Raw genomic sequence first — 12,976 nt, 5'->3', positions numbered from 1 at the left:
GAATCCTTCTCAGTGAACCCACCCTGACCATTCACTGTGATGCTCACTCCTTCCCATCAAGCTACGTGTGAGGGGCCAGGAGATACGCGCCTGGCCAAGAAACAAGCCTTTTCCAGACAGTTGGTTTTCCCAGTAGGAAAGACCAAAGAGCATCGCATCAGTTCTGATATCCAGTTTCCTCCTCAAGAAAAAGACTGCTTACAAAATAAAGGCCTACCTTTGATCTCTAGAAAGATGTGGAGTGCAGCATGCAAAGGAGTGTCGCCTTCGGTGAGAGAAATGCCTCGAGGATCTGCACCCTTGGTCAAGAGGAGGAAGGCCAGTTCGAAGTCCTCATGCTTCAGGCACGTGGTGATCGGCCTCTCCTGGCTGCCCTGGAGACCCTCGGGCGAGGCTGGCAGAGGCAGAGAGAAGGGCACAGTCAGCTGCATCCCTGAGCGGAGGCACAGCCCTGCACCCCTGCGGGGCTGGGACCGCTTCTGCTCTTTATTCCAAAGCAAGAGCTGATGCTGACCCTACTTCCAAGCCCTCCCGCCAGCATCCTTTCTGGGAGGCAAGGGCTTCCCATGCACCCTCAGAGGGAAAGCCCAGCTCCTCCAAGTGCCCTGTCCATGGGCCTCGCCTCCTCTCCCATCTCTCCAGCTCCCCCTCCCATCCCGCCACAGGACCGCCATCAGCACTGCCCTGGAGTAGGGACTGGCACAAACAACTGAACTCCCAGGGTTTTCCCAGCACCGTCCCCAACACACAGTGATCAAGACGTAGGCGTGTTTCACACATCCTTTGCTTCTAGGAAGCTCCTTCCTGAAAATGCCCTTCTGCCCTCATTTGTCATCTTCCCTGACACTCCTCCACCCCCACACCACCTTCCTTTTAGCTCAGTCCACGCCTCCCCTCTGCAGTGCAGGCTCCCTGACCTCCATCCCCTGCAGCCCTGTACCCTCCTGCACACAATGCCACCCGCAGCCATGTATTCACTCTCCATCCTTGGGTCCTAGCACCTGACCCCAGGGAGGTACTCGATAAGTGCCTGCTTCATCGGGAACAAAACAGGAATGCCATAAGCGCCTTCATTTATGGGCAAAGGTAGCAATGCTCCACACAAGGAATGGATTGAAGAATTAAAGCAGAAATAACATGGAGGCATACCATCTACGTCCTGAAACCCATGGGCTTTGTATGGCACTTTGAGGGTTGGGACCAAGGTGTCATCACTCCTTCTGAAGGTCATTTCCCCTTAAACGGCAAGGCAGGCAGAAAAGCACACAGCCAAGGCACTCTTCCAAGAGCCTGCATCTCTGAGCTCATTGAATATTCAAAACAGACCTAAGGGGGACTATTTTCACCCCCATTTTATAAATGAGGAGACAGAGGCATAAGTAGCGTGCCCAAGATCACACAGTTAGTAGTGGCCTTACTGGGGGGCGCTGGGGAGAGGGGGTGGGAGGAGGTTGGTGTTTCCAAATTAGTTTTAAAATAAAACCCAGTCCAGCAAGATGTGTGCACACTCCAGACACACATCCAGCCAAGTGTGACTGTGCTGATTAAAGCGGCAGATGTTTCCACCCACCCATTTATCTGGCCGTTTCTTTAAAAACAAACATCTCAAATCCCAACCCGTGGATCAGAAAAGAAGGCCACACAGTTTGACAAGCACCCACATGGCACACTGAGTGCAGGGAAAAGTCCAGCTGGAGGTCAGGAGGAAATGACCACTGTGGCTACAACCGGGGCCAAGGCCCCTCCCACAGGCCTGAGGTTCCTTACACAAGAGAGCAAGGGGAGAATTCACAAAAATGCACTGACCCCATCACTGCTTCAAAATGAGAAGATATGAGGGAGGAAGAGAAGAGGCAGAATTTAAAGGAGAAAGGGAAATCAAGAGGAAGTCCTGTGATGGCCTGGACTCCCCTGGGATGACCCCCGGATGCTCACTCAGCTTCAAGGACTCACCTCCGCGGTCTATCAGGTGGCCCAGGAGCTGGGTCCTCCGCTGGTCCCAGGTGCAGAGGTGGGGGAAGACCACACAGAGGTCGAGGTCCGAGAGGTCGCAGTCTTTGATGAGGCAGTCCCCGAGCGGCAGCTCCCCGCTCGCTTTGCGGGTCAGCAGCAGAAGCACCTCGGGCCATCTCTGTTTTTCCAGTAAAGACTTGATGAAGGTGTTGGCACAGTCGCGGTTAATGTCATAGACCAGGTCAGGAGGAATTTCTTTCAAAAACAAGAATACATCACACTCCAAAGATGGTTTATGTGGTTTCTGCTCCCAACAACAACCCAACACATCGGTACAGAAATACCCCAAGTTACTGGTCAGTATTTTCAGGTCCTGGGGAACCATAAACAAGTACTTAGTTACTTCGGGCATGCTACTCAACCACACGTGAACCTCAGGGCCAGCACCGGCCCTGTGAGCTCCTTGGGAAGGCTGGAAATACCTTAAGGAAGTAGAGCCTTAGTCAACAGAAGAAAGAAACATCTGTGGCATTTTTTGAAAAAGGATGATATATGCAAATAACAGTTCCAGGAGGATGCATGAAAAACAAGTAACAGAGTTGGCCTCTGGGGATGAGATGTGGGGACTGAAGTTCAGGGGTAGATGACAGATTTTTCACTGAAGAACGTTCTGTGTTGATTGAATGTTTTACATGTAGATCATGACATTATTTCAAAATCAGTGTTTTAGAGGGGGGAGGGGATAGCTCAGTGGCGGGGTGTGTGCCTAGCATGCACAAGGGTCCTGGGTTCGATCCCCAGTACCTCTATCAAAACATAAAATAAATCTACTTACCTCCCCCCTTCCACCAATAAAATAAAATTAAAATAAAATAAAGTGATGCTATTTTTTAAAATAAATAATTAAATAAACAAATAATTTTTTTTTAAAAGATATGAGAGAAGGGTTTTAAGGAGCCTAAATCATCCTTGGGCATGACTGAAGGCTGTGAGGAAAGTTACCTTGCAGTGAAGAAAGAAGGCGTAAGAACCTCTGAACCACTTCTTGCTTCAGAAAGTTTTTCTGCAACCGGCTTCCTGAGTTCATGTAGGTCACCAGCTGCTCGGAGGCCTTCCGGAAAATGTCGCTTTCGCTAGCGGGTCCCTCACCGTTGCTCAGACCTGCAAAACACCCCCAGGTGCTGCTTCTGACTGCAGAGATCATGGCAGCAGTAAATGGCAGAGATGACCACACCTCTCCATCCCTCTCCGTATCCATGTGACTTCGAAGTGCCAGCCACTAGAGGACCCCGCCCCAGCCTCCTCCGGCACCCTAACCTCCGGTTCTGGCCTGGCTTCAAGACTTGCCGTGACTGGGAGAAGACTGTGGATGTGATTTTTGTGTCAATTCTGAGCCTAGGATTTGAGAGGCCTTGTTTATGAGTTCTGTTCAGGTCTAGGCTAGATAAGAAACATCAGCCCAGTCATCCAAACTGAGGCCCCTTGGATGTGAAAGAGCCTAGCTAAGATCAGCAAGAGGCAGACACCTGAAGGAGTTCCATTAAGGCTGTGAGAATAGCCCAGTCTCAACTGCTGGATCCTGAGCTAACTAAGTGTTTGCTCCTTCAAGCTACTAAGTTTGGGGGTCGTTTGTTACACAGCCGTAGGTAACTGATATAATGGTTCAGGGACATGACAGCAGGAGGATGGCTTAGCGCAGCAGCAACATCCAGCCACGTGGCAGCTGCCCACGCACCTTACTGACAAGTGGAAAAAGCCAAGAGTTAAGGAGCCAGCTCTCTGGGCAAAAATGGGCAGACACTATCCCCTTGCTTCAGTTTACTGAGAAAGGAGTCATGATTCAAAATCACCCACTGAAGGAAGGCTGGAAAAAGGGTAAATGTTTTATTTGGTATCAGATGATACACTCAAAAAGCCCTCCTGGTTAAAATGGAATTTTACTGCACAGATAACTGGACATGTGTTTTCATACCCAGTGAGACAGGCCTGGCCCACGGCATACGTGCTATCACATTGTGAAGAGGTGAATGTGTGTTCCATGCCATGTTCTAACAGGACGGGAGCACTTTAAAGGAGATGGACTATGAAAATGAGGGGGAATAAAAGCATCCCATCATCAGACAGGTCTCCCAGCAGCAGACCCCGAAGATCACAAACAACTGTGAGAAAAACAAAGGCTGCAATTTTGTTCTTGATCCTGAGGACTTTGGGGCACCAGCTGCCAGAGAAGGTGGACGTGCTGCCATCTAGTGGTGGCCGGGAGAAGCAGGGAAGACAGCCAGGTAACCCTGACCACTCAGGATCCCCCGCTGGGCTACAGCTTCCAAGGCAGCTAGTGAGAAAGGCAGTATCTCAGGTCCTGCCCTGAACCTGCGAGAGCAAACTCTGCATTTTAACAGGCTCCCAAATGCTTCATGTGCATATTAACATCGAGAAGCTCTGGTGTGGAGAACAGCAGAACCTTTCAGTGAGACTCTTTGTTTCTCAAGTTTTTTCTCACCTAGATGCAAAAGCCACTGAAAGACACCATCTCCATTTTCATCAAAATGGGGCACAGTAAACCTCCCAAGGAGCGAAAGGTGAGAGCATCTCTTATCCTAGTCTATAAACTGGAGCGCTTGTTCATCGGGGTACAAAAGCTAGTGTCCTACTGGTGCTTTACTCAGGACCACAGATGTGAAAATCAGAACCCATCAGGTTGGACTTGGGTCAGAACTAGGGTACCAATCCCATAGCAGGAGCTCTTCTCAAAGATAATGCTTCCAATGGGCCCGGTAATGTGTGAGGATGGGGAGAGATTAAGGTCCATGCAATCTTCGTTTTTATGACTGGAGATCCACATTTATTCCCATGGCCCCAGGCCTTCTCTTTGCATCTCCCTCCCACTATCCTCTCAACTACTACTCTGGACAGAAACCCGTGCTAGGGCTAAAGTCTAAAAAGATGCTGTCCTACACAGTGGCCGCTAACTTAATGTAAAATTAAAGTTAACTAAAGCAAATTAAAATTTCAGTTCCTCAGTTGCACAAGCCACACACATTTCAAGTGCTCAGTGGCCCTATGTGCCTCACGGCTAGCACATCAGACAGAGCAGTTATAGGACATCTCCATCAGTATAGAAAATTATACTGCATGGTACAGGTCTACAAAGATCCCTCAGCTCCACCTCAGGTTTTAAAGTTTGCGCAACCAGCAAGATCTTAGAAACAAAATGTATGCATACGACTCTAAACAGCCATGTGATGCTCAAACGAACAGCCACATTTGATACAGAGATCATATTCCAATACTGGCTTCTACAAGGGTTCTACCGCTAGTCTTCGGGAAGAGCTCTCTGGGAAGACTCCAACTTGTTACCCTGCCTGATAACTGTCATCCTCTTCCTTTCTGATTTTTTATCATTTTCTTTTGCTTTCTTTGACTTGGTGTGTCCCTAGAGTCATTCAGTATCCCTCTAGCGTGGCAAGCAAAGCTTCGTGGTCAATGGTCTGGAAAGCTTTAAAGTTATCAGACATCCAGTAAGTTCACCAATGAGCACTGGGGGATTTAGGCTTGTCTGCATTCACTGCAACACAAACTCCCCAGCGACCCACACGTCAAGCCTGGAACCAGGCACGTTCCCTCCTCCCGCATGTGTTTATCTGCCAGGTGCGTCTGACAGCTGAATTCTAATGATTGGAAAGGGGGCTAGCTGTGATCCTACTGAGTCTCTTCTCTTGGTGCCAAACCTGGACCACAGATCTAGTTGGTGAAGGAGGAGACAGGTGAAGGGAGAGCAAGACCATCTCAGAAGATAAGACGTTTTTAGGATCAGCAGACATTCAAAGATTCATTATACAAGGAAAATGAAAAAAATCAAAACTTTAAAAACGAAACCAGAAGTTCATGATTTATACTAAAGTCCATAACACTAAATATAACATACATCTATACATCTACAGCATTCTAAGAATTAAGGTTGTAATTAATGAACGATAAATTTGCAAGCAAACCAGCCATTTTCTACCATTAACTGGTGGTCCTTCCTTACAAGGTTATTTTAAAACCTGGAAATTCATTGGCAGAGAAATCTGGTTACTTTCAATTTCTCAAACAGTAGAAACCCTCCTGAAACAGATTACAGGCATAAGCTCTCAGGAGGCATTTCAAAATGACTTATTAAATATACTACCTCACCAAAGAAATTACAATTCTTTAAAATAGAGGTCATTTGAAAACAAAACATGATATATCACAGTTTTAAAAGAACATCCCGGAAAAACAGGACTCTGCAGATACATTTCTCTCCCCTTATTCCCACATTTTCCTAGAAACAAGGACATATTTTAAATAAATAAATAAGAATTAAAACATAGATGGGGAAGGCAGTGGGGGAGGGGCAGTGATAAAAAGCAGCTTCAATCTTCCCCACATAAAGCTTTCCTGACCCTGGAAATTGCCAAGATCCTCAGCCTGGAAGAGTCCCTCCCACTCTCCCCCAAACACACACACCCCACATACTGCCTTCAACTTGCCGCCTACTCACCCATTCCAGGGAGGGAGTGTTTCTGGGGAAACACATCCAAGTAACTTCAATAAACGTGCACTAACCATCTATCAAGTATTAATAAGTCTTGTCCTTCATTCATAAATACAAACCATCCAAAGATCAGAAGATAATATAGGAAAGGCAAGTGCACAAAGGAGAAGCAAGAAGACAGGTCCACTAACCCCCTAAAAACATAAATAATTCAGAGAAAAGAGGAGGATGGCCTTAAAAAAAAATTCTCAATATTGTTAAATGCCATTCAAGAAGTAGCTAGCAAAAGAACCTGAAAATATATGTGTGTGTATGTGTAACTGAATTGGTTTGCTGTACACCTGAAAGTAACATTGTAAATCAACTACCCTTCAATAAAAAATAAAATTAAAAAAAAAGGCAAATGTCAATCACATACAAGCTGTCACAGATAAGAAACAAGCAGAGAACCAGAAAGAGTTCTTAAAAATTAAAGCTGAGTTTCCAAATTAAAAAAAAAAAAAAAGCAACAGGCAAGCAGAATTATAAAAGGAAAAGCTAAAGACCAAGTCATAGATCTGGAAAGAAAAAGGGAAACAGAAAACATTACGGAATGCAGACAGACATGTTATACATTCAGGAAGCTCAAAGAGATGCTGGAAGGGAACAAAATGATAGAAGATACTTTCCCTGAGCTATAAAAAGTTAGATTGAAAGGGGCCAACGGGTGCCAAGCGAGAAGAATGAATGAGAACCCACACCTAGACACATCTCTGGGAAATTTCAGAACTGTAAGGACAGAAAATCAGAAGGGAAGATATGGGAGACTGGCATCAGACTTCTCATCAGTAACAAGGGGAAGCTGGAACACAGAGTTCTGAGGAACAAGGTTTTACAGTGCATTTCGTAAACCTCTGAGACCATGGCTTGTCAGACACACCAGAAAAAGCCACCTGCCATTAACTGGTGACACGTCCCTGATCGTGATGCACATCCCAATGTCAGAGAAGGCAAAGGTGGGGGGAAAGTGCAACTTAGGATGGAAGAAACACAATGTCTGTATGCAGACCAGTCTCCATCAATCAAAGGATAAAGTAAAGACATTTTCAAAAACTCCTTAAGTCTACTAGGCGTATCTCCTCCGTGAAAAACTTACTTAAGTAGGTATTTAGCAGAGCAAGAGATAAATCTAGACAGGCCTGAGCCACAGGAGTCACAAGAACTAAAAGAAGCATAATATGCATGTGCTGTGGCCACAGTCTAAGTAAAAGTCTAAAGAGATTCTAAGAAGGACGCATGTGTACATACATACACAAACACACATATATAATAAGGCATATGTCTGTTTCATTGATCTAGGATGCTTAAAGTGTATCACACTTAAAGGGCAAAATTTTAAGAGCATCTGGTGATTCTCTTTTATGGGTCCAGCAAGGCCACTAGTTCTAGAAAGTGTAACATTTACATCATCACTCCACCTTGTGAATGCCATTTACTGGTTTTCAATGTTTAGAACCAATCTATAGATGAAGCACAGAAAACTGAGAGTTAAGGAACAGAATGTAAATGACACAAAGAACTTGACAAAATTCAACAACTAGGGCTGACTTGTTGCACTTGATCTTATACAGCAGTCAGTCAATAGATGCTGTCCCCAGCTGACAGACTGGAAAATAGAGATACATTTTTTAAATTGGGGGCTGTGGCTGGTTCTGAGGAGTGGGCTTAATTTTTGTTATCCCCTGCTCTGTCTGATTTTTTTTTTTCTTTTTTAACGTGTGCATTCATGGAAAAAAAAAATTCACCCCTACTGCCCAAAGGTGGACCTGGCCAAGTTCCTACAACGTGGCAGACACTCTCTCAATAAGAGTTGTCTCATTCTAGCTTTCAAGAAAAGTAAACAACTCTTCCGAAGATTGGGGGGGGGGTCTCACTTCTGTCTTCATGTACTAAGAAAAGATAAACTGATTTGCATCTAATGTCACAGAACCAGTTTTGCCCCCTCGAAAAAGTTCATTCCCTGGAAGCTGTACCTGAGAGGTCCTTAGAACACGCAGCCAGCTTTTCCAAGTGACTGTTGATTTTCTCGATGGCTTTGAAGTTCTTGTTCCTCTTCAGGACATCCACAGGGGACCGGGACCGTCGATCCAGCAGGGTGGGGTCTGCCCCAAAGTGCAGGAGCATCTGCACATCTTCCGTCTGTCCTAGAGTGGGCCAGAGCGAGAAGGGGGTGTTGACACGGTTCCTGCCGTAAGGAGACGTCCTCACGAGTGCACTTGCTCCCGTTCCCGGCCCCAGCAGCCCCGGGCCAGGGGACCAATGTCCTTCTGCTTACAGAACCTGAAAATCCAGCCGACTTCCCAGAGCAAGGAGTCCTGTGTCGAGTGGGAAAGACAATAGCTTTTAAGAGGTTCAGTAGTGCGTTCCTCTCTACCTTTCTCCCCTCTCCTTGGCAACAAGCAAGGAGAGGGGGAATCTGGTTACTAGGCAACAGTTACAGCTGTAAGGATGACAGCAAGCTGTGACTTCAACTTCTTTATTCTCTAGAGAGCAAACAGAATACACATCCAGAAAAAAAAATTTTAAAAAAGCCTATCTGGGGACGAGAGAAGAAAGTGACTACTGCTTCTGCATCAGGGTCTTCTTGTCACTGTTTCCACCCTCGCAGCCCCACCCTCTGGCTGCCAGCTCCGTTTGCTGCTTTGACATATCTATTTGCCAAGCATCGGGGTATCTCTGTGATCACAGATGCAACAGCTTTCAGAATGTAACAGGTTATCCCTGGAGGCACGGAGAGTCAAATGCATCAATGCCCAATTCCCAACTCCCATAACCGTGCCTCCCCAAAATTCACCGCCTTGACAAAGCATCTCTTCTCCAGGCATCGTCCTGTTCATGGTGTTCTCTTTTCCTACCTCCCCAGTCACGGCTGCTTTTTTCCCATTTTATGAAAATAAGACAAGATAAACAAGGCATACTCCCTACCCATCAAGCATCTCCCTGTGGTAGGCAGAATTCTCAGGTAGACCCTGACATTCCCAACCCCTGGTGGACACACATATCTTCTCCTGGCTATTCATTTAACATTCATCTAAACACTGCTGTGATGAGACACTGCAAAGGTAGTTAAGGTCCCAAAGCAGCTGACCTCAAGAAAGGGAGGCTATCCTGGCCTGATCACATGAACCCTAAAAGTCAAAGGTCTAGAGGTCAGAGATGGAAGAGGGCAGAAATCCAAAGCATGAGAGGGATTTGAGGCACAAGAATCTCTCCACTGTTAGCTGTGAATACAGAGGGGGCCACCTGACAAAGAATGTGTGGCATGTAGAAGCTGACAGCAGCCTCTGGCTAAGAGCCAGCAAAAAAACGGGGACCTCGGTCCTACAACCACAAGAAACTGGATTCTGCCACAATCATGTGAGCTTGAAGGAAGGCTCAGAGGTCCAGATGAGAACGCAGGCCCAGCCAATACCTTGACTTCAGTCTCCAGTGACCCTGAAACTCAGTCACATCATACCAGACTACTGACCTACAGAGCAGTGATCTAATAAATGAGTGTCATCTTAGGTCACTATATTTATGGTGATTCGTTACACAGCACAGAGAACTAATGTAATTACCAAAGTGTGCTGCCCCAAAAGATGTGAAAACACATTCCCAACACAAATGTTCATAACAGCATTACTCACAATAGCCGAAAAGTGGAAACAAGACAAACTTACTTCGGCTAATGAGCTGATAAACAAAATGTGGCAGACACACGCACAAGGGAATATTATTTGGTAATGAAAAGGGGTGCAGTACTGATTCAAACCACAGGGATGAACCTTGAAAACATGATGCTCAGTGAAAGAAGCCAGACACAAAAGACCACGTATCGTATGGTTCCATTTATACAAAATGTCTAGAATACACAAGTCCACAGAGACACAAAGGGGATTAGTGGTGGCTTGGGGCTGGAAAGGAAGGGGAATGGGGGAGTGACTTCTGAACAGATAAGGAGTTTCTTTTGAGGGTGATGAAAATTTCCAAAATTGATTGTGACAATGTTTGCGTAACTCTGTGAATAAGCTAAAAAGCAGTGAAGTGTGCACTTTAAACAGGTGAATCATACAGCATCTGAATAAAGCTCAAAAGAATCCAGAGGAACCCTTTCTCTGATCCCTGCAGACGTGGATTCCTGGGACCCAGTCCAGTGCGGGTGACATCAGAGAAACAAAGCCCAGGGCTCCTCCTGGGACTTGCTGAAGAGAGGAAACTGCAATTTCCCAGGAGGCCCCAACAGACCAGAGGCCCCTGACCGGTGGCCTTCAGGCTGTGGCTAGTCCACAGGCCTGGTTACTTTTAAGCCAACATTTTATAATCACAAATTTTCATATTTGTTAAAAATCCAGCCTTCTGACGTCACTTGTCAGCCGAAGATGGCAGCTGTGTCTGGTCCCCATGATCACGCCAGGCTGCAGCCACGCCAGGCACAAGCCCCCACCGCTCCCTATAACCTCCCTTCTGCTGGCGCTGAGAGTCCATCACCACGTACCATCACAGCAACCCTAAATTTTTTTAATAGAAAAAACATGCTTTTCTCTATCCAAAAAAGAAAACAAAGACTGAGAGGTATGAGGGGCTCCAGGGAAATGAGAGGCATCAGAAGGCTGTGTGGGAGCAGGTGCGGTCTTCCCATTTCACAGGTTAACAAGGTACGTCTGCAGCAAAAGCAGCAGCTTTCCCTGCCCAGGCCAGCCGCGCTCTTTCAGGTGGGCTGCCTGGCCCTGGCAGGCAAGAGAGGATGCAATTCCTGTGTTAGCTTCTGAGCAGTCCGAGGACTTTGTCTGTTGTCTGGTACATGATTTACTGCTGATCACCAGCCTGGATTTGGTGTAGGTGTGATGCCAGCAGAGGCACACACACACACAGTGTGATGAGGGAGGAAGCAAATGCAGCCAGAAGCCCACATCCTTGAGACACTCAACCCCACAGAAGCCACTTAAAGCTGAGGGCTTTGACCTCACGTCCTTTCTGCGTGTTTAAACCAAGGCAAAATCCAGCTGTCTGAGACTGTCGTAGGATGGACCGGGTAAAGCGATCAGCTGTGCGGGTTCCCTCGCACCTGATGTCGCCCCACCCACAGCCCAGCCTCTGCCTAGTATGGCCACTTACGCTTGATGAGGTACCCGGGGGAGTGGGCGGCAACGACGTGCAGGACCGTGCAGCCATCCGCATCCTTCTGGTTGATACGACCCTTCCACTCGGGCTTGTAGTCCATCAACCACCGGAAAAGATGGTTTTCCCCTGGAGGGAATTCAAATGAGTCACTGATGTTACTTTCAACACACAGGAAAGCAGCAAAGCACATCACTGTGTACCACCCTGAGGGAACCAAATGGGGCATCCCACGCACGCAGCCACTGACCACACACAGGTGCGGGGACATAGCGTCTGTGAGTCGAAAGGACGTTACAGCAAGTTACTCATACTCAACTTCAGGCAGCTTCTCTAGAAGCAGAGGGATTCTGGTACGTGTGGTTTACTGGGAGAAGGAGAGTGACGGGGGCAGGGCAGGAGAAGGAGGCAAAGAGAGATGTGGTCTCAGCTGAGTCAACGTCAGCCTGACTCCACTGGGAGCTCTGGAGCAGGGACTGCTCCACAGCATTGACCCACCTTGAAGCAGGGGTCGACCTTTTGTACCCCCGTCAAGAACTACAGGGAGCTTCTGGGGAGGGAGGTGAGTTTGAGGGGAAACCTTGCTGGGAGGTGGTACCTGTTGGCAAAGAGCAGCTCTCTGGCAAAGGGGGCAGCAGGTGGGGATGGGGACACTGGTTCTAAAGAGGACCTGGGTGAGGCACCAACGGTGCTCCATCAGTACTCATTACATGACTGCATTACTATCAACAGGACATGTATTTAAGTTCTTCTCCCAGACTCCTTCCTTGTGGGTCCTGGGATGAAGGGAAGCCACACACTTCTGCCAACCGTGGACACCACTTGTCACCACCTCAGAGTCTTCCTCCCATAAATGAATCAGGAATAAACTCGAAGACTTGATCTTATCAATACCTGTCTATAACCACAGGAGCAAACTTAAAAAGCAGACACAGTGAGGGATCATGATGGTCATACTCAGAGGTACACCCAATTTGAAACTGGGAGGACTGGATTAGATTGCTTTCCATCAGACTTTATGGTGAACCGTTTCATCCACCAATCCCTGTGTGAGAGTAAAATCTCTTATGGATTCTCCAACATACGAAATGGGTAATAACAGGGGAAATTTGGCTGAAGCAGAGATGGGAGCCGAGGTCTTCAAGCCCCTGGCCACCCCCTCTCCCATCCTGAGGAGATAGATGCTACAGCCTAGAAGAGGAAGACTGTGTAGACAAGTTCTCGTGGCCCCTTCTAAGATGGTCTGGGTTAGGCCAACAATGATGCCACATGTGCTTGGAAAAGAAAAACAGGCTTCTAGCTAAAGTGTAAATGTGGGTATTGTATGTGTGTATGTTTTAAGGATGAAATAAAAATATTTTAAAA

The 12,976-nt window shown here is 47.0% G+C and overlaps 1 protein-coding gene across 3 annotated transcripts in view; it reads right to left on the bottom strand.

Moving 5' to 3' along the window:
* TRANK1 (tetratricopeptide repeat and ankyrin repeat containing 1) overlaps positions 1 to 12,976 on the bottom strand; it is a 77,694-nt gene that overhangs the window by 31,321 nt on the left and 33,397 nt on the right. For all 3 annotated transcript variants that reach the window (XM_074345260.1, XM_010945812.3, XM_010945813.3), the window contains 5 exons: positions 11,609 to 11,740; positions 8,485 to 8,655; positions 2,956 to 3,114; positions 1,954 to 2,208; positions 218 to 394 (listed from right to left, as the gene is read on the bottom strand). In XM_074345260.1, coding sequence (XP_074201361.1) covers positions 218 to 394; positions 1,954 to 2,208; positions 2,956 to 3,114; positions 8,485 to 8,655; positions 11,609 to 11,740 — 894 coding nt within the window. The remainder of the gene's footprint in view (positions 1 to 217; positions 395 to 1,953; positions 2,209 to 2,955; positions 3,115 to 8,484; positions 8,656 to 11,608; positions 11,741 to 12,976) is intronic.

Source organism: Camelus bactrianus, chromosome 17, assembly GCF_048773025.1.
Source record: "Camelus bactrianus isolate YW-2024 breed Bactrian camel chromosome 17, ASM4877302v1, whole genome shotgun sequence".
Classification (NCBI taxonomy): domain Eukaryota; kingdom Metazoa; phylum Chordata; class Mammalia; order Artiodactyla; family Camelidae; genus Camelus; species Camelus bactrianus.
Note: the sequence above shows the minus strand (reverse complement) of the source record. Positions and strands in the feature narration are given on the sequence as shown.